Here is a 21,286-nt window from a genome sequence, read left to right as displayed (position 1 = left end):
CCTGTAAAATGAGGCAGTGCAGGGAGAAATGTCTGCGGCAACTGTACTGAATTAACCTTCATTTTCCAGGGTTATGCTACCTACACAGGGAATATGCATGCACCCGGGACACCCTATCCTAGCAACGAGAAACCCCCTTGCCCAGCAACTAAATCTCTCCAGGCATCAATACAAACATTTCCAGAGGATAAAGAGCGGGTAGAAGCTCCTGCCTTTTCACACAAGTTTTGGCATGAAAGGCAGCGCTAAACCACAACACACAGGCAAACAAACCGAGTGGCTGACATCCAGAATATAAAGGCATCCTCCAGCCAAGAGCTGGGATAGCCCCCGCCCCAGTCCTCCAAGCTTCCCCACCACCACCAACCGCCCAAATTCACACTTAACAGGCTCTGCATTCATTCTCTTCCCTTGAAAATTCACCAAAAAACTTGAAAAGAAGGGGAGTGGGGATGGAGTAGGGGTAAGAATCAAATGAAATCCAGATTCAGAAAACTGTTTTGACCCTTGCTACTTCTCTAGCAGCAACATCTACCGTATGTGCAGACCATAAAAATGGTGATGGGAAGGCAGAGTTAAAGAAATGCAACTTATAGAATGCTGGAGTGAAATAAGAGAGGTTGGTTGATCTGTTTTCAATGAAGCTGAAGAACCCACAAGGGGTAATGGGTGAAAGTGGGGGTGAAAGACAGAAACACACACACACACACACACACACACACACACACACACACCCTATCAAATGACCCCAGCACTCACCTGTAATCCGGTCCCTCTCCATCCCGACCAGATGTATTCAGCATCCGCCTGTCCCAAATTGTACTTTTTAACCACTCTCCCTGTTGCTTTCCCCCAGCTTTCCTTCTCCTCCTCCTCCTCTTCTTCAAAAAAATGTTTTTAGTCTAATTTCTTCAATCGGCTGCAATCACGAATGCACCCGGATTACCACATTTCCATGTGCTGATCATATGTTTGTGCTCCAAACTGAAGTAGCTTTGTCTCGTGGAAATAGAGAGAGAGAGAGGAATAAAGAAGGTGCCAAAGGCATGACCCAGGAAAAAAGAGAGAAATTCAACGTGATTTCTCTCCCCCCCCCACTCGAAAAAAATATATTCTGCCACGTGCAGGGCTAAACTGAGAAACTCAGTTCACCCGCAAGACAGTCTTAAAGGCACAGTGCGTACATTTCCAGGACAAGGCTGCCGCTCTCTTCTTGACTTGTCATTTAATATTAGCTGGGAGATGCTCTGCAACTTGGCTCCTTGGAACAAAGCAAGCAACTCTCCGCCAGCTGCTAAAAAGTCTCTCCTGATTTCTCCATGCTTAATTCTGCTGCTGTTTCTCCTCCTCCCCTACTTTTTTGGCTTAAAAAGCACTTCATAGCTCCAGAAGCCAGCTGATTCCTCCATCCAGCCTGGTCTGAGGTTTTGTGATTGTTTTTTAGGGGGGGGGTCAAATTATACACAAACTATTCAGCTGATGAAGGCTGACTTCACTCCTCAGTAGAATGAGAGGGAGAGGGAGAGAGAGAGAGAGAATGAGAGAGAATCACAGGCTGTTGGCTACTAGGGAGGATTAAAGCACATGTTTGCTGTCTCCAGTGAAGAGGCTTCCTACTCAGTCTTGGCAAGGAGCTGCCGTGTTGCCTTGGCATGAGGAACTGCCTGCTGGACCTTCCCTTGTCACATATGCCAACAGAGAGATGGGGCTCCTACAGCTGGCCTGTAACTGAGAGGCTGCAAAATCTCTCTTGCCATTGATGGGGTGGGGTGGTGGTGGAGCAGCCTAGAGGGAAAAGGCTGGATCTCCAGGAGCCCCTGTCAAAAACTCAAGGTGATGAAGTCTGTGCTGGCAGAGCAACCAACCAGAGTGGAAATTAAATGGAACAGTCACGGTGAGCTCACCAACAAGGTGGGGTATCACAGCTGGTTTTATTAAATTGTTGCTATGACTTGGGAGGGTGCTGGCATGGGCATCCTCCCCTTGCAATGCCTACCAGAGAATGAACTTGGACTTATTTGCAGCTGTCAGGGTGGGTCTGCAATGGGTTATTTACAGCAACAGGATGTGCTCATTTAGTATCTCTTCCCATCAAGGCAGCCCACCCATGCCTTGAGCTCAGCCATCATTCATCCCTGGTCTACCCAACAAGAGGGGACCATAGCACAGTTTTTGCAGCCTCTCCTGGCTAAGGTGTGATTTGGATTGCTGGTGGGTAGGTGGAAATGCCTTTTGGGTGCATGGCTGGACTGCATCAAGCTGGCAGAACTTGTGACTTACCAAGCCAAATGATCACCCGGAGCTTGAGAAAATTCCTGGTTCTACTGCCAAGAGGTTGTTGAGTTGCTGGCAGGCATACTTGGCTAAGTGGGCTGCATTTGGCTTGCTAGGTCCCAAGTTATGCAGGCATGGGCTAGATCAGGCATCCCCAAACTGCGGCCCTCCAGATGTTTTGGCCTACAACTCCCATGATCCCTAGCTAAGAGAACCAGTGGTCAGGGATGATGGGAATTGTAGTCCAAAATATCTGGAGGGCCGAAGTTTGGGGATGCCTGGGCTACCGTGTTTCTCCAAAAATAAGACACCGCTTATATTTATTTTCCCTCAAAAAACAAAACAAAACAAAACACGGTGGCTTATTTTTAGGGGATGTCTTTTTTATTATTAAGTATGGTACAGTTTAACCTACAGTTTAGCCTACAAGGTTAAACTGCCGATCACTATGGCTTATTTTCGGGGTATGGCTTATTTTCGGAGAAACAGGCAGATTGTCCCTTTCAGCTCCAGGGTTTGGTCAACCAACATCTCTCCATCTAGTTTTTAAAAAACGAATAGGCTGATCGCAATATGCCAAGGGTCATGCATGTGGAGTTTCAGGAAGCGGCCATCAGCAAGCGACCAGATTCCTGCCAGTCCTATTCATAGGGCTGCCTCCACACAAATTCTGCACAGATAGCCAATGCTAACAAATGCACTGGAATCACTCTAGAAAGCACTCCTGTAGAAACAAATGTTGCCAGGCCCAAAAACTGCTGAGCCTGAAAATGTTCTCCTGATCTCCCAGTCCAGTTTCCAGTAAAGAGAGGCAGGAGCCTCCAAAGCCATTACTGTACTTGAAAAGGTTACAGGTAGGTAGCCGTGTTGGTCTGGGTCGAAGTAAAATAAAAAAATTCCTTCAGTAGCACCTTAAAGACCAACTAAGTTTTTATTTTGGTATGAGCTTTCGTGTGCATGCACACTTCTTCAGATACAGTGAAATAGGAGTCCCCAGGCACTTATAAACAACAGATCAACAGAGCCAGACTGATACCTAGAGAGAACCTGCTGCAAGACAGACCCAAAAAAGAAAATAACAGAACACCACTAGTCATCACATACAGCTCCCAAGTTAAAACAATACAACGCATCATCAGAGATCTACAGCCTCTCCTGGACAATGACAGCTCCCTTTCTCAAGCTCTGGGAGGAAGACCTTTCATTGCCTACAGACAGCCACCCAATCTTAAACAACTCCTCACCCACAATAATACAACCACCAGACTTAACATGGACACTGGTACCAGAGCCTGCAATAAACCCAGATGCCAACTTTGCTGCCACATACACCCGGACAACATCATTACTGGCCCCAACAACATCCAACATACCATCTCAGGACTATTTAATTGCTCATCTTCTTACATTGTGTATGCCATCAAATGCCAACAGTGCCCTTCAGCTCTCTATATTGGACAAACAGGCCAAACCCTACGCCAAAGGATAAATGGACATAAATCTGACATCAGGAACCAGAAGACAGAAAAACCAGTAGGAGAACACTTCAATCTCCCAGGACATTCTATACAAGATCTCAAAGTAGCTGTCTTACTACAAAAGAATTTCAGAAATAGACTGGAAAGAGAAGTTGCTGAATTACAACTTATCACCAAGCTCAAAACCATGGAGGGACCTGGTTTGAACAGAGATATCGGATTCTTATCTCATTATACATGATAAGCGATCTTCAGCCATCTCAACCCTTGCTTTTTCATGCAAAACCATTTGCAGTCGTTTTCGGTCATCAACAGCTATCAGTCAGTCAATCACCCACTTCCACCACCCTTCTGAGTGATCCCCCCTCCCCTCCCCCTCCCCACCCCCTCCCCACCCCTTCTCTACATAAGTGCCTGGGGACTCCTATTTCACTGTATCTGAAGAAGTGTGCATGCACACGAAAGCTCATACCAAAATAAAAACTTAATTGGTCTTTAAGGTGCTACTGAAGGAATTTTTTTATTGTACTTGAAAAGGATTAGCTAAAGGTGGGGAACCAGTGACCATCCAGTGGTTGCTGGTCTATGGCTCTCATACAGGCTGGGTCAGATGAGAGTAGCTGTTCAAAAACATCCAGAGGGCTACAGGTGCCCCATCCCTGTGTCCATGCCATTCATCCAATAAAATCTACCACTACGACTATTACAGTGGTTAATATACCAGTGCAGTAAACCTGACTCAAATCCCGAGTGGATTCCCAAAGACAGTTGAATACTGTAGCACCTTGTACACCTCTTTCTGGAAACACCAGCAGCCATGCTGGCACCAAACATATTGCTCTGCTTTCCTTTGGACCACATCAGTGAGACTGAGAGGGCAGTCCTGTCATCTGGACAGCCCAAGGACTCCATACACAGCCCAGGCTTTCACCATGGGAAGGTCACTTTGGTGCTGCTAATGCAGCTGTTTGACTTCACCCCTGGAGGTGCATTTGTCTCTCGAGACAGAAAGGTTCCAACAGGAGAAAGATCTGTTTTATATATGCAGTGGGGTGTGGGACTTGGAGGAAATTTTATGCACCCATAGACTGCATGCAGAACATGTGTGATGCAGAATGTATGTGTGTTCAGTTCATGTACTGCCTGCCTGCCACACATGCTTCCAGGATAGGTGTGTAAGCCAGAGACTCATTTTGCACTTCTCACCCACATGTAGTTCAACCATAAACTGGGAGCCTTATGAACTCATCATTTGTCTTATTGCTGACATAAAGTTTGCAAGAACAACTGCAAGGTTTGGGGCACAGGTGTTATTATCCTCACATTACACATGAATTCATGGCTGAACTGAGATTTATTTATCTCTATTTATTTAGGAACATAAGGTGAGCCTGCTGGATCAGACCAATGGCCCATCTAGTTCAGCATCCTGTCCTCACAGGAGCCAACCAGATTCCCGTGAGAAGCCTGCAAGCTGGACATGAGTGCAACAGCACCCTGCAATTCCCAACAACTGCTGTTTGGAGGCATGCTGCCTCTGACAGTGGAGGCAGAACATGGCCACCATCTAATCCTCTTCTAAAGTCCACCTCCACCATTCAGCCCGGACACTGAGATCCAGCACCAAGCCTTCTGGTGGTTCCCTCATTGCGAGAAGCCAAGTTGCAGGGAACCAGACAGAGGGCCTTCTCGGTACTGTAGTGGCACCCACCCTGTGGAACACCCTCCCAGCAGATGTCAAGGCAATAAGTAACTATTTTACTTTTAGAAGACAACCGAAGGCGGCCCTGTTTAGGGAAGTTTTTAATGTTTGATGCTGTACTGTTTTTAATATTCGGTTGGAAGCCACCCAGAGTGGCTGGGGAAACCCAGCCAGATGGGTGGGGTATAAATAATAAATTATTATTATTATTATTATTATTATTATTATTATTCCATTTTAAAACCATCACTGCTTCCTGCACCCCACATTTATTCCTTCATGGAACCCAAAGTAGCAGGTGCAGGTGGACACAGGAAATACCAACTATAGATGAATGGCAGATGAAAATGATGGACTTTATGGAACTTGCCGAACTGACTGGGAGGATCCACTACCAAGAGGAGGAGACGGTAGAGGAAGATTGGAAGAAATTTAAAGTATATTTGGGGGGGAAAACATTGTAATATTTAGAAATTTATATTCCTTAGGGAAGTAGATATAGGTTTTCAGTATAGAATTATGATTTAGGTATATCATGTATTTTTATTGATTGTTTATCTTAGTTTAAGTTTGGAAACTGTCAAGGATGAATGTAATTGAAATTCAGATGGGGGGGATGGGGAAATCACCCAATGATGTTAAGAAAAGTTATGTTTATATAAGAAGTATTTTTGTTTTGTTTGTTTATATGTTAGTTTATGTTTTCTTATTATAAAATGAATAATGTTTTTTTTTAAAAAAAAGTAGCGGGTGCAGGTGATTCCCAGGTGGTCTCCTGTCTAGACATTGACCAAACCCAGACCTGTGTAGCATCATGTGCCTTAAGACCACACCCTAGGACTTGAGACTCCCCATTCACTGATCTTCTTAGGTCAAGCGGACTTCTGCAACACTTGGGACATACCTCGTAATGAAGGATGCTTGAGAAGCATGTCTTGGGGTTACATTAAAACTGTCCTTCCAAGTGCTTGTCTATCTGCACAGCTGTCACGGCTTCCTCCAGAGCCCTCCCATGTTTGAGAATACCCTTCCCAGGCCCTGGACTCCAAATTTAGATGTGCTGTTCCAGCCTGCTTGACCCATGCTGACTAAGTGGAATAATTTTGCATCATGGAGAACGAGTATGGCTTGACTACATCCCCCAAATGACATCCACCCATCTCTCTCTCTCTCTCTCTCTCTCTCTCTCTCTCTCTCTCTTATAAGCACATGACATTGCTGGTCTGCATTTATCTTGTGATTCATTTCCATCCCCAGATTATTAGGACAGATGAATCATCTTCCCATGAAGCTGGAGAAGCAGCTGAGAATTCTGCCTTTTGGGTTGCAGCCTCCATAGGCAGGCAGGCACTGAACTTATATGTGCTTTCCCCACGCGTCTGCTAAATATGGCTTTCTGGTTACTGGGAGTTGGTGAGCAGGACAGGAAGTGGCATGTGGGATCAGACAAATGCATTCCAACCAATGTGGTCCCTTCGGAGAAAAAAAGTAGGAAACACAGCAACAGGCACTCAGTCACTCCTTCTAAAACTTGAGTAATTATACCATAGGAGCCCTTCAAATACTCTGACACAGGAAGGCTTGTTTAATGTCTTTCATATCTGCCAGTGCAACTCTGGATGCTCTTTTCTGCCTACAATCTCTTATACAGTCATCTTGCAGGATTAGACAGTTAAGCAAGAAGCTATGTCTTTCCATACATGGTAAGAAACTCTGCATTTTTCATTGAACTGTATAATACAGAAGACAAGGCTACGTGGCCTGCTCAGGCTCCAATGTGTGTTATATTTCAGTAGTGTGATATAGTGGTGTGCTATGCAGCTGGTTACAGGGAGAAAAGAAACTCCTTGTTATCACTCCCCAGGCCATTTCTGAGCATGATTCAAAGAGCTGCTTATGACCTACAAAGCCTATACAGCGTGGGTCCAGGCTATTGGAAGGACCACATCTTCCTATATGAGCATGCCCAGGCTTTGGGACCTTCCGGAAACACCTTTCTCTTGGTCCTGCCACCTTCACAGGGATGTTTGATGAGGCCATGAGAGAGGGTCTTCTTGGTGGTTACTCCTGGATTGTGGAACTCCCTCCCACAAGAGGCTAGGCTGGTGCCCTCTCTGTTTTCCTTTTACTGACAAGCAAAGACTTTTCGGTTCAGACAGACTTTTGAGGCAGGGTTTTCTGCGGCTGCATGTTGTGCTTTTAGATGCATCCAGTACTGCCTTTAATGGAGTTACTTTTTAATATGTATAGTGTGTGTATAGTTGTATCTGTCTAAGGGCTTATTCACTCTTGCCTTTCCTCTGCACCTTCCAAGCACTTTAAAGCTCTCTGTCAGAACACACACACTCTCTCTCTCTCTCTTTTTGCCCTGGAGCTCTCCCCGCAAAAACCCACTCTTTAAAGCCAAATTGGAGCAAACAGCAATCTACAGAAAACCCGAACTGCGATTTAAAGAGTGGCTTTTCACAGAGAAAGCTCTTGGACAAAAAGAGAGTGTGCTTGGACTTTTAAAGCACAGACCTGTGCCTGGAAAGAACAAGACAAAAGCTAAGTGTGGATAAGCCCTTAATTTATACTGTGAGCTGCCTTGGGTGTTACACTGGGAGAATGGCAGGATATTAAAAAATAAATAAATAGCAGTGTGCCAGGACTATACCTTATTCCAAGTACCTCCAAGCAAAGGCAATGTTGTGGGGAAGTTCTTATAAAGCTTTCTTTCTTTTCAGTATGTTTTCTTTCAGTTTGAGAATGGGAGATGCTTGAAGGTATAAAATGTGTGTGTGTGTGTGTGTGTGAGAGAGAGAGAGAGAGAGAGAGAGAGAGAGAGAGAGAGAGAGAGAGAGAGAGAAAGAGAGAGAGAGAGATTTTCTATATTCTGTCTGCATGTTTTGGATGCAGCTAACCTCTTGCAAAACTCACAGGAGAGTTCAGATTTTTAAAAATAAAAATAAAAACGTATCTTTCTGCACAGATAAATATGTGCATATAAGTTTCATTAACTTTCAGCCCAGCCAGCCATCATCTTTAGCTGCTGACATGGAAAGCTTTTTTCTTGGATGGGGTGTGGGGACAGGAAGAAAAGCAAAATCCAATTAAAGGCTCGAAACTTCGATTTGGACAGACCTTGTCTTTCATGCTCAGAAGTCCATTCCAAAGCAACAAGGGCAGTGCTCGCAACAGAGAGACAAATAAAGCATCCATTATGCAGGCAGCCAAGCTCAGACAGCTTTGGATATTCTGAGCAGCTTCAGAAATGCAGGAAACGTGTAAGGGAATCCCAGGCTGGATGCTGGGATTATCCACAGTGTACAGACAATGAACACGGCATTTCCAAGGAATGCAGTGCTCTCATTGGTCCAAGCACCATGCACCACACATGACATACACAGTACCTGCACTTACAAAGGTCAGGTCAGACAATTGGTTCAACTAGCCCAGCATTGCCTACTACATGGGTAGTCCCCTCCTGATGTTAGACTACAGTTCCCATCATCTCTGACCACTGACCACATTGACTACGGATGATGGGAATCTGGAGCCCAATAACATATTGAGAATGCCATGTTGGCTACCTTTGGCCTACTTTGAAAGGCAGAGGTCTTACAGATGACCGACGCGGCCGCACTGGGTGGCACACTGCAGGGGGCGCCACAACAATGCTGCAGAACGGAAGGTGAGAGATTGGGGGGGCGGGCAACCACCAAATTTTAGCGTCGCACAGAGCGCTGCTGAAATTTGAGAGACTGAAGTCTGCCACTACATGCCGCCTGCGGTATTTTAATTGCGACACCAATGATAAAAAAAAAATCTAGTAGGATAACTGGCACATATTTTCTGGTATATTTACTTACTTTCTTAATATTTTTCTGGCAAGCCATCAATCAGGAGCACAGAGATCACCCATGTGGAATGCATTAACTATTGATAACCAATATAATAAAGTGCTAAGATCCAGTAGCAGATGCCCCATTATTAGGCAATTTTAATTTTAAAAGCTTTCCCAGGTGATTAGTCTACCCGCCTCCCCCAAAATAATGAGCCGAATTTGAGGGGAGGGGGAACAAAAGACCTGTTGTCTAGCACCCCAGAATATTTTTAATGATAACATTGTAAAGAAACGTATTGTAAGGGGAGCTGCCATCTCTGGGAGTTTACGACCATATATTCTGTTGTTATATTCAGAGTTTTAGTTTCTGGAGTTTTGGTCTGCAACTTTCATTAAGAATAGTTCCCCTCTGGCTGAACTGCTGTTGAGCAGAAAACCCATGGAATATGGTATCCTGCCTGAGCCTATTACTTCCTAGGAGCTTGGATGGAAGCTTTTAGGTATAAACTTTTTTTTAATCTATTCTGCATACTAAACTCTGCTTCCACATACCTCCTACACCACACATTATCTCCCAAGGAACATTTTAAACCAGCAATTACTGACTACCTATAAGAATGGCTATCCATCAAAGCTACAGAGTGACTGAAGGTTATCTTGCTAGCTCCAGGCCTTTCTGTTATGTAAGGTCCTTCATGCACACTGAGACATGTTGCTTGAAGGAGTAGAAAAGAAGGAATTTGCTTTGAGATGAGAAAAAAATATTTAATAGCACACTGTGTTTTCCAGTGTCTAGATTAGCCTTTCCCAATTCTGGTGCCCTCCAGGTGCTGTTGACCTCCAATTACCATCAGCCCCAGACAACATGGCCAATGGTCAGGGATGCTGGGAGCCAGGGCCGGCACACCCATGAGGCAAAGTAAAGTGACTGCCTCAGGCGGCAGCCTCCACAAAGGCAGCAGATTCCCAAAGTAGAGCTTTATGCCTTGCTTGTTCCTGATGTAGATCTTCACTTACCACTTCTTGCCTGTTGTGGAGGGGGGCACCATTTTGTCATTTCCCTCCAGGTGCCAAAATGGTTTGGGAGCTATAGTTACACCATATCTGGAGGGACATAGGCTCTGCCACCCTGTGTTTTAAACGATATATTAACCTATCCCTGCATTAAAGGATATACACCTTGAGGGTACCTCAAGACTGGTCTACATAGTGACTGTTTCTCATATACACACTGCAACATGTCTCTGTCTCTGTCTCACACACAAGCTGCTCACTTCAGACTGAAAATATTTTTTAAAACAAAGATAAAACTTCACTATGATAACCTAAACGTACAACAGCAGAAACTCTTGATTCAGAAAAGGGGAAACCTCGCGAAGAAATTTTTTTGAACATTGCTCTGTACCCAAACACTCCTCTCTGGACCCAGTTCCAGCAGTCCTGAGACAGGAAGGAAAAGTCTCGACTTGTACTCCATGAATAGCTCTGGTCCGAGGACAGATTTAGATGTGGGTACATTATTATGTGGCTAAGTTACAATTAGGGTTTCTGGAAAGCACTGCAGAGTAGCTGAAAGATCTCGTCTTTACAACCCCAACTTGGGCATGGCCAGAGAGCTCCCGATCTCTCTACTTCTACCTCCTTCCCTTCTGGACACAGTTATTTATATATCTATGAAGGCAAGTTATGGGGCCACGGGGAGGAACAGAAGGGCAATTCAGCTTGGACATTAATATGGCCATGGACATTTTGCAAAAAAAGAAAAGCAACCTAACCACCAAAAATGAGTCTCAGAAGTCAAATGTTTCTTGGTACATGAGAAAGAAAGAATGGGTAGAGGTTATGATGTTCAAAATGCCATAAGAAGAAGACCAAATAATATTTTTTTGTAATTGATTGGCGTGTAACACAGTTCCTCACAGCCAGCACTCTTTGCAAGGACTCAGCTGGTCATCAGAACCCTGCTAGTGACCTTCCAGAGGACCACTCTCTAATTTACACTCATGGTATAAGGTAGAAATTCAAATACATTCCTGACCTGGCCTTTTCTCCTACAATAAGCATACATGCAGAGGGAGAGACATACAGTGAAACACACCTGTTCCCTAAAAGGACCACCAGATGAACCTTCACAAACACGACACTAGCCGTTTTCTCTTGGTGGTTTGAACCAAGAGTCATTCTCTTCATACTGGACCTTGCACATGCACCCACAGTCCCACACAGAGAGAGGAGCATTGCAGTGCTAGCAGAATATGTAAAGGGGGGAAGCTGAGCTGCTTCTCCCTCACCCCATCCCCCACATACTTCAGTTCTCACAACAGCAAAGCTTCACCATCACAGTACCTTTCAACACCTTTGCTGCAAATAGTTCACCTCTGCTTGCCTGGTTGCTGAAGCTCCTTATGGAGTAAAACTCTGTCTAGTCTTGCGCAGTTAGTTTGCTGCCTTCCCAGCACAGTCTACTGTTACTCCCAAGGCTATTACATTCCATGTAGATACATATTGGTTGGCATTAACAGATAATGAGTGCATTTTATCTCTCTGTTGGTGTATTGTGTTTGAGCAAAGGGTAATCTGGAATGACACCAAAAAAAGTAATCAGGCATAACTAAATTCCATTGTTCTTTGTTTTGTGAACAACTATCCACCCTTTCATCGTTACAAAACTGAGGCCAGGAATCTGTTTTTGATATCAGAACTGGAGCTTGCACCCTTATCCTTTCACACACAAATCTACTCCTGTTTTCTACCACCACCAAACTTTCTTAATTTCAGGCTGTAAACCTAACCTCAATCACATGTGAGGAAGCCCCACTAAATTCAACAGTTTTGAGTAGACATGTTTAGGATCACACTATAATTTTGAAGAGGGAAACACTTTTTGTTCCCACTATAACCAATGGGAGTCCACCCTGATCTAGTTGAAAGACGGCCATGAGACCACCCTCTTTAATATCTCATAGATGGAAAATCTGTGGTATAGTAGAGCGTAGTGTAACTTGGATCTGTTGAATCTCAGCTGCTGGCACAATGCTGGCATGCATTTACTCTGATTGCACTTGCAAAATGATGTCAGGGTTCTTGCACTGTGCCCTGCACAGACATACATAATGATAAGGAATGCCTGCTGCCTGCTTCAAGGATTGTTCCCCACATAGCTCCAAAAAACCCTAACCAAATAAACAGAAATGCCAGTTGAAGCATCATGAGACAAAGCAAAGACAAATGATTCATTTATCAAGCTTGGGAGCTGGCTAAAAAGAAGGGAGAATTGCAGCAGGACCTCAAGATTCAATAGCACCACCGTACAACAAGAGACTGTAACTCCATAGTAATGTCTGGGACTCACACATTTTACACACAGGAAGTCTCAGTGTTAATTAAAAAGGACCATGCAGCAGATGATGTGAAAACACCTCTCTACCTATGATTCTGGAGACCCAAAGGGTCAGGACAATACTGGGAAAGATGGACAAATAATGTGACCTGATCTAAGAAGCTTCCTACGGGTTATATCTAATGCTGTCTGTACACAAGTAGAACAGCCTTCCACTCATGCAACAGGATTGCACGTCCCTGCAGCCCCCCACATACCCTCAAAATCTGCTCCAGAGGATTGGCAGACTTTCTGGAGCAAAGCTAGAGCAAAGCTGCATAGGAGAGGAGAAGTATAAACCGAAGTCCATTTGTACTCTCTGGAATCCACCCTTTGCTCCTAAGGCTGCAATCCTGAACACACTGACTAGGGAGTGAGCCTCACTGAACACAGTATGCCTTCCTTTAAAGTAAAAAAAATACAGAATGCTCAGGAAGGAAGGGGCAATCTAGATGAAAGGAGACCCATTCAGATCCAAAGCTCGACCTAAGGATGGGCAAACCTCTTCAGGTTGGTTCTCTCCGTTTCTCATTTTTCCAATTTCATGCTCCCTTCTCCACAGTTCTGCAGCAATTTGTGATTTAAACCAAAACAAAAGACTGCATGAAATTGTGTCTGCATTTTAGTGCAAACATCTCCTAACATACACATTTTGTGTGTGGAATTCTGAACTTATCTCCCACCCTTGGTTGGGCCAATCCTTTCCTGATAAACAATGCAGCCACCAGTGCCCAAGCAGGACATACCCATCTTCTAAAGTCCCCTTTAAATCATCTCCAGCTGCATGTGCATATGAGCAAGCTCTCTGACAGAGTGGCAAATGCAGCTGCGCTGACTCGCCTGGCAAGCAGGACAAATGGGGACAGAGACAGCCACAAGAAAGCCCAGTGATCTCATCTAGGGAGGCAGACAAAGCAGGTGGGCAATGTCAGCCGGCATGTAGCTAACCAGCTCCTTGGCTGCTGTGGGGGGGAGAGGGAGAGAGCACAAAGGGAAAATGCTTCCTGCCTTGGCAATGCCTGGGCCAATGTTAGAGCCAAAGCATCCCTTGTGTGAGGTAAGTTTCAGCGGAAGAGATTATATGTAGAGTGCCTGCAGATTTACACCAGGCTGTGAGACGCCTTCTGTGTCCAGCCCTCCAATTCTCCAGCTGGGCTAGAACTGAAAGGAGTATCCACCAATAGAGTTGGAGGGCTTTGCAAAGCAGAAAATTAAGGTGGTATGGGCAAAAGCACACACCAAAAAAACCTGTAATGCTTTAAGTACATTGGCCTCTCTTGAATATTTTAATTTTAAGCAAGTTCCAAATGGTGAGTAGATTTCCTATGCTAACAACTGTCAAGTGTTAATTATCACTGCGTGATATCTCTCAAATGGTGACAGACGGTAAATACAAGATAGACGTTATGTGTCAAACGCTATTAGGTGACCTCACTACATCCCCTGGCAAGAGGCTATTGTAGCACCATCATCTATCTCATAAAGCAGGCATGGCCAAACTTGGCCCTCCAGCTGTTTTGGGACTACAATTCCCATCATCCCTGACCACTGGTCCCATTAGCTAGGGATGATGGAAGTTGTAGTCCCAAAACAGCTGGAGGGCCAGGTTTTGCCATGCCTGTCATAAAGGTAAATTGTCAAAGTACATTTATTGGCTCACTAGTTACAACACTGGAAAATGCACCTCAGCCCCCCCCCCCCGGATATTTAAGGTAAGAGTCTCTCTGGAGAGACTAACAATTGCAATTTTTACTTACAACATGAACATATATACTTTATGTAATAATATGCAAATGCGACAACAAAATAATTACATTCTTCGATTGACAGGTAGGCTGCCCCACCCACCTGTCCAAGTTGGTTCCCAGGATCATATGTTCCTACAGAGCCATATACTCACTAGGTTTTGGGAAAAGGTGCTAGACCATATAAATATGATTATGCAGAAAAACTTAAAATTTTCAGAGGTGTAACAGGAAACTGTGGCTTAAACTAACAAGAATGGAAGCCCCAAAGCCAGCATGCAGGGGAAAGGGGGAGGCGTTGAGTGGGCAGGCCAAACATCAATTCTTGGCCTGATAAACTGGAAGGAATTAAACTAAATTTCTGATCCAGCCAGTTGGAAGGAAAGACAAGTTATTCTTTGTACAACACATCTTCAAACTGATCACTATAATTTGTAGAGATCCATGTGTAAGAAGTAGGGCTATTGAAAAATTAAGGAGTCTTTGATTGATAATAATCTGCCTTTGAAATTATATATTTAAATGTAACCAGTTTGTATTTTAACAAAACATCAATACAGGTACATTTTTTGAGGTAGTGAAAAACGTATGTGATATCTAAGAATTCAATAAAGAAAAGATATCTCTCATAGTTCATAAGCAAGGCAGGCTTTAATATTTTGCTTTTTCAGCCATGAAAAATAAATAGGGAGGATTCAACATCGTGTTAAAGAAATCATTCCATCAGGGCAAGCATTTCAGCTTGCCAGATGGAGTGAACCTCCCTGCCCCATGCACACCCAGCCCCACTGAGCAAGCAGAAACCCTTGCACAGCACTTCTACTGATGGGACTCATTAGTTGAATCCCACTTTTGTCACTAACATCAACATCAGGGGCCACCAACATGGTGCCCCATCAGTTGATGTTATGCTTCAGCTCCAGCCAGCATGGTCAATGGTGAGGGATGAAGGGAGCTGTAGTCAACAACATCTGGAGGGAATCAATAAATGCTGGATTTATCTAGTACAGGCAGAAACAAACTAGTTAACCATCAGGTCAATATCTAGCTGAAGATCATCTTGAATGGTACGCTATTCTACCAATGAACTATGCCCCTTTGGAATTTCCACTGGATGTGTGAGGAGCAAGAGGAAGCTCAGTCTATCTAGACTAAAAAAGGGACTGCAAACGTCAACCATTCTAGATTTATCCACTGCCCATAAAACAACATTATGTCAGGAATGGTTGTTACATTACAATCTGCTTCTCATGCAAAGACTATGATGAACTCCACGTGTGGCAACATTCTGTCAAAGAAGTCAGTGTTGCTTTTAAAAAAAAATAAGAGAACCACCTGCAGCTTGAATCCATCCAAATGATGTAGTCAGTGGGTATCCATGGGGCATATTATTCAATGATGCAATGCCCTGTCTGTGCCAGGCTGCCTCTTTTCCAAAGACATGGCATTACTCACAATGCATCAAGCAATAATAATAATAATAAATACACAAAGAAGAATTGCAATTGAAAGGAGATTGAAAACAACAACAACAACAACAACAACAACAACAACAACAAATCAGCCAATGGATCGGTGTGTTTGATAGATAGGGTTCTGCCTTGTGTCTTCCAGTATATAAAATTATGTAGGTAGGTAGGTAAAAAATTAACAATTTAAATAAACTCTTCTGGACTGCCTGTCCAGGGTGGGAATTGCAGGGGCCATTCCTATCTGGATGGATGATAGAGTGAAATTAATGTTTGTCCTCATTTCTTAGACAATATGGACTATAAATTTACTGCTGCACTGTATTCTGTATTGAGACACACCATGTCTTATAACAGCTTTGGTCAACCCATGGGCCACATCTGGTCTGCCAAGTCACTGCTAGTGGCCCACCACCCTGGGCAAAATCAGGCATCTTCTCTCCCAGTTGCAGAGCTGCAGTAAGAATAAAGATTTAAACCTTTCCACTCAGTAAAGTACAGTGCTGTAGAAATATCCCCATCACATGGCTGGAGCAAGAGGAGCACTGGCTTGCAAGATGATGTCTAAAGCTCTCCTAGCACTAAAATGGGGCATTTTGAATCTCCATCACACATTGGGATGTGTGGAGAGGTTCAAACCACACCCCTCAATGCTGTGAAGAAGTCACCTCTTCCCTGTGCTGCAATGGGTAAATCAGCTGTGATAGAGTGGTGGGTGGGTGGGTAGGTGGGCGGGTGGGTGGAGAGAGAGAGAGAGAATTGAATGCCACTGTGCACATGTGTGCTGGATATACATGGACCATATGTGCACAGCTTAGATGGGCACAGCTATTTTGACTATGACTACTCATGCACACTGCCATGCAGTCTTCAAACAGTTGGCCAACCTTTAATGCAGTCCTTTGGCTGAAAAGGGTTAGCCATCCCTGGCTCCCTCTCTCTCTCTCTCTCTCTCTCTCTCTCTCTCTATATATATATATATATATATATATATATATATATATATATCTGATATATACTAGTAGTTATGGATGTGACCTGTAAAAATGTAATGGACATAAGAAAGTATAGCCTATTGCCCTCACTTTCCCTTCCCTGTTTCCAAATGGACCTGCAGCCTTCCATCATGTATTATATTAATCCACCTAAATATAATGACGATTAATTGCCATGCTGTGCTGTTTGGGCTGCCCCAAAATGGAGCCACTCATTCATCCTGATGTGCTTGTTTGCCTCTCCCTCTCTCTCACCCCAACAGGTGTGTGCCCAATCACTGTGAGCACGGAGGCAAGTGCACCCAGACGTGGGACAGCTTCTCTTGCAACTGTGATGCGACCCTATACAGTGGAGCCACGTGCCATAACTGTAAGTGATGCCTGGAGTCTCAGCTGACTTCAATTGGTAAACTGTGCATAATGTTTCAGTTAATATCTTACTTCATATTTTTAATGCTAAGAATCTCTGAGAAGAGAGTAAAGTTAAAACATGCATATTTTTCTTTCATTCATGGGGGGATTATGTGTATTTGTGGTTTTATATTTTGATTTTGTTCTGTGAACCACCCTGAGATCTCCAGGTATAGGGCAGTATATAAATATAAATAAAGAATCAAATCAATAAATAATACTTATCATATGCATTGTTTTTGTAAACCACTCAGAGACTGATGTGGTGTTCAGCAGTATATAAAAATGCAAAATAAAATGATAAAATAAAACTGCTTTCATACAATTACATTTTAACTGTGTTCATATTTCATTTTTCCTCCAAAGAACTCAAGGCAGCATGCCACTGAAGAGATCAATGTCATCAAAAGACACTGCCTGGCAGATTGAAGTGACTGTGTCAGACAGCAGACTTGGGGAGAAGCAGCACAGCCACAAGGTGCTGAGAGGCAGGTGTGTGTGTGTGTGTGTGTGTGTGTGTGTGTGTGTGTGTGTTATGCCGCCTGTCTTGTGTTCTTTATTCTACTTCAATGTCCTCAAGTGCACTACCCCATTGCCAGTGTCGAAGGAAGCTTTGACTGGTATGTGTGTGTATCTTGTCTTCCCTCCTCAGGCAGCAAAAGGTTATGGGCTGGCCCTAGTCTCTATACCGTACTTAGAGTGCTAAAGCCTTCTAAGGCCACAGCTACACCATATCTTTAAACCCTCCGAAGAATCCTGGGAACTATAGTTCGCTCCTTACAGAGTCACAATGATCAGCAGCCTTAAAAAGTTAGAGTTTCCAGGATTTGGGCTGGGGTGGAGGAGAGAATGTGCTTTAAATGTACAGTGTGTGCATAGGCTAAGCCAGCCAGCCACTGGTGGAAAAGCAATTCCACAGAAGAAGCATCTTTCAAAGCCTGAGAAGCTCCAAATGGTGATGATAGACGATGTGCTAATGAGCCTAGGAAACACCTGTTTGACAGAGAAAAATTCCACCCACCTGCTTTCTATCAGAGCAAAAATTACTGAGTTGCAATTAGGAGAGTAACTCTACATCAAAATCACTTATCAAATATAAACACCCACATGCAATAAACATAATTGTAAGCTGGAGTTATCTAGGACCCCATTAAGTGTTTCTGCTGCAGTTCAGGTCCCCAACACACCCCTCATCATGAGAGCTTATGGGGATGATGAAGGTTGCAATTTCCTGCTTATTCTTTCCATATCCATTGGACAACCACACTGTTCCCATTACAAGCTGTTCCTTGGAATAGATATTATAAGAGCTTTGCTGCATTTTTCTTTAGCTTCTGGTTTACTCTTCTCACTGGGGATGGCAGGCTGGGTCTGTTTTGAAATGCAGGCTGCCACTCAGGCAAGATCTGTGTAGCTTTTATATCAGAGAGTAGAAGGTCAGAGAGAAACAGAGAGATATTAATGCAGCTTACTTGGACTTGTCGGGTCACCAAATCTTCGGAGTCTCCCACTGGAGGTCCTTGAGATTCCTACGGTAAAGGAAAAATAGGCATTAGAGGCTAAGCAGGTGATGGCAAGCACAAGGCTTGCCAGGGGATCTAGATTTAGCAAACAGGTGTGAACTACTGAACTTCAGATACTTTGCATAAAAACATCACAGCCTGGCTGGATCAGGCCAAAGGCCCATCTGGCCAAGCACACTGTCCTCACAGTCACCATCCCTAAATTAGGAATGTACCAACTATAACCCAAGACATCAAATATCTTGTTTGCCTTTTCGCAAGAAACATCCTAGGTGGAATCAAGAGCTAAAAATGCCAATGGTTCTCAAATTTCTGCCTGATTTACTGCAGAAACAAAGACCAGGGGCACAACCAGATTGTCAGAACCAGTAGCTCTCAGACTCTCAGATAGTGCTATATGTATGCCTTTTGTGTAGTAAGAAGCAGCTTGGAAGGGACCTGGGATCATCACCTTTGGTTGTACTCCTATTTCTAAGAAACAGCAACTTTAGAAAGCCATAGTCAAAACCCAGTCATATAAGGGGCAGGGGAGGAATTACTACCATACCCACAGGATTCTGGGAGGATTTTCTTCCTCCACCCCTGGCAGGGCTTCCGATGCTTTAATAACTATGTGATAAGAGATTTGCAGGAACTTAATTCCCCCCCCCCAAAATAGCATATGACTATTAAGAAAAGCTCTGCCTGCTAAATCTTTGCTTGCCATTCATATATGACTTTTCAAATAAAGCAAACAATAGCCATTAGACACCCTGGGGTACTGTTGGGAATGGGAAGAAGTTGATTACCTAACATTACAAGCCTCTTGAAACATGTGTCATTCATACCCACAAGCCAAGCATCCCTTGGATTGCTATTGCTGTGATTTCTTAATTATTCAATTCTGACAATAGTCACTGGATATTCAGTCTGTCCCTCAGTTCTGAACTAAGTGGCTAAGCCTTAGATCAGGGGTCAGCAAACTTTTTCAGCAGGGGGTCGGTCCACTGTCCCTCAGACCTTGTGGGGGGCTGGACTATATTGGAGGGGGGGGGAATGAACGAATTCCTATGCCCCACAAATATCCCAGAGATGCATTTTAAATAAAAGGATACATTCTACTCATGTAAAAACACGCTGATTCCTGGACCGTCCGTGGGCCAGATTTAGAAGGCGATTGGGCTGGATCCGGCCCCCAAGCCTTAGTTTGCCTACTCATGTCTTAGATACACCTTCATCACATCTCAAAAAGAGTTGTGTGTCATCAGGATAGAGACAGAACAAGCAACAAACACAAGGAAACTAGACAAAGATGATGACGATTGCTGCTGACAGGTCTGCTTGGAAAAAGTGACTCATGCCCTATGCGTCTGCATGGTTCTATATGTGCCACGTGGCTTCCTTTGTTAAGTATTATTGTCATTATAAGGATTTTTACATTGAAATATGACGTGTGACTAAACAATTTATCTGTTCTAAAGGAGACTAAAGTCAATCTGAAACTACTAACACTGGTGTAGTTGGGGTTCTGTTATAATTGAAAAAAACAGTACTTTCTCCACTGACTTGGCTGTAGCTCTTTAAGGGGCATCCAGCCCTGAAAATGTAGCTCCATTAACTGTCATGGACTGGCTGGACACAGAGGAGTGGTGGGAGGAACTAGCGGGAGAACCACCAAGGAAGAAGGCTCAGAGCCTGGGGAGTGGTGGTGGGACAATGATGAACGGTCACAGGGAGAGGAGGAAGAAGATTGGGAAGGGAAGGTGTCGGAAGCTGAGTAGGTAACAGGGCTTAGTGAGCTGGGAGAGTCTGTTGCAGAGAGAAGTTCAGAATCAGAGGCAGAAGCTGAAGTAGGAGGGTGGGAGGAGGCCAAGAGGCAGAGATGAATCAGGCTGGTGAAGAGTTATGGGTGTCATCCTCTCCTGCTGCAACAGGTTCCCCTTCCTCATTGTCTTGAAGAACCAGAAGAGGCATGAAAAGGTTGGAGCAGAAGTTGGCGATGTGCAGACACAGTCTCTGATTGCTTGATGTGGGGGGGAGGGGAACCCTGGAGAGAAGGGGACTTAGGCAGTTGTGGAGAGGTGCCAAAGACTAAACCGATGGTGTCCTACAGCAGGCATCCCCAAACTTCGGCCCTCCAGATGTTTTGGACTACAATTCCCATCATCCCTGACCACTGGTCCTCTTAGCTAGGGATCATGGGAGTTGTAGGCTAAAACATCTGGAGGGCCGCAGTTTGGGGATGCCTGTCCTACAGTATATTGATCTGTCCATGAACACTCAGAAGCCGAAAGGAAGGGCTCAAAATGGCTCCCAGTAGTCAACAGGAATGCAGCCATTTGTTGCCTACAGAGCACCCAGCCGTCCCTTGAAGCTAATATCCTCTGCGCTCCTGCTCATCTTGTCTGTTTCCTTTACCAACCATCCTTCCCCTCAGTGCTCACAAAAGCTAATCAACATTATTCTGAATTCTAGATTTTGAAAGCACAAATTGCTTAGAATTAG

General features: G+C 44.2%; 1 protein-coding gene and 1 long non-coding RNA gene across 3 annotated transcripts in view; one reads left to right on the top strand and one right to left on the bottom strand.

Annotated features, from left to right (window-relative positions):
- Positions 1-21,286, bottom strand: part of SEPTIN9 (septin 9) — a 221,932-nt gene that overhangs the window by 168,907 nt on the left and 31,739 nt on the right. The window contains exon 2 of one of the 2 annotated variants that reach the window (XM_035104583.2): positions 18,752-18,808. In XM_035104583.2, coding sequence (XP_034960474.1) covers positions 18,752-18,808 — 57 coding nt within the window. Of the gene's footprint in view, positions 1-759; positions 2,495-18,751; positions 18,809-21,286 lie in introns of those variants that run through there. The other variant, XM_035104587.2, reaches the window with a different exon arrangement.
- Positions 6,738-17,738, top strand: LOC132591747 (uncharacterized). Its single transcript, XR_009557188.1, has 3 exons — positions 6,738-7,157; positions 17,132-17,238; positions 17,646-17,738. It is a non-coding gene; the product is annotated as an uncharacterized LOC132591747 (long non-coding RNA).

The sequence above is a fragment of the Zootoca vivipara genome, chromosome 2 (assembly GCF_963506605.1).
Source record: "Zootoca vivipara chromosome 2, rZooViv1.1, whole genome shotgun sequence".
NCBI classification, from domain to species: Eukaryota; Metazoa; Chordata; class Lepidosauria; order Squamata; family Lacertidae; genus Zootoca; species Zootoca vivipara.
This window is presented reverse-complemented; position numbering and strand designations above follow the sequence as displayed.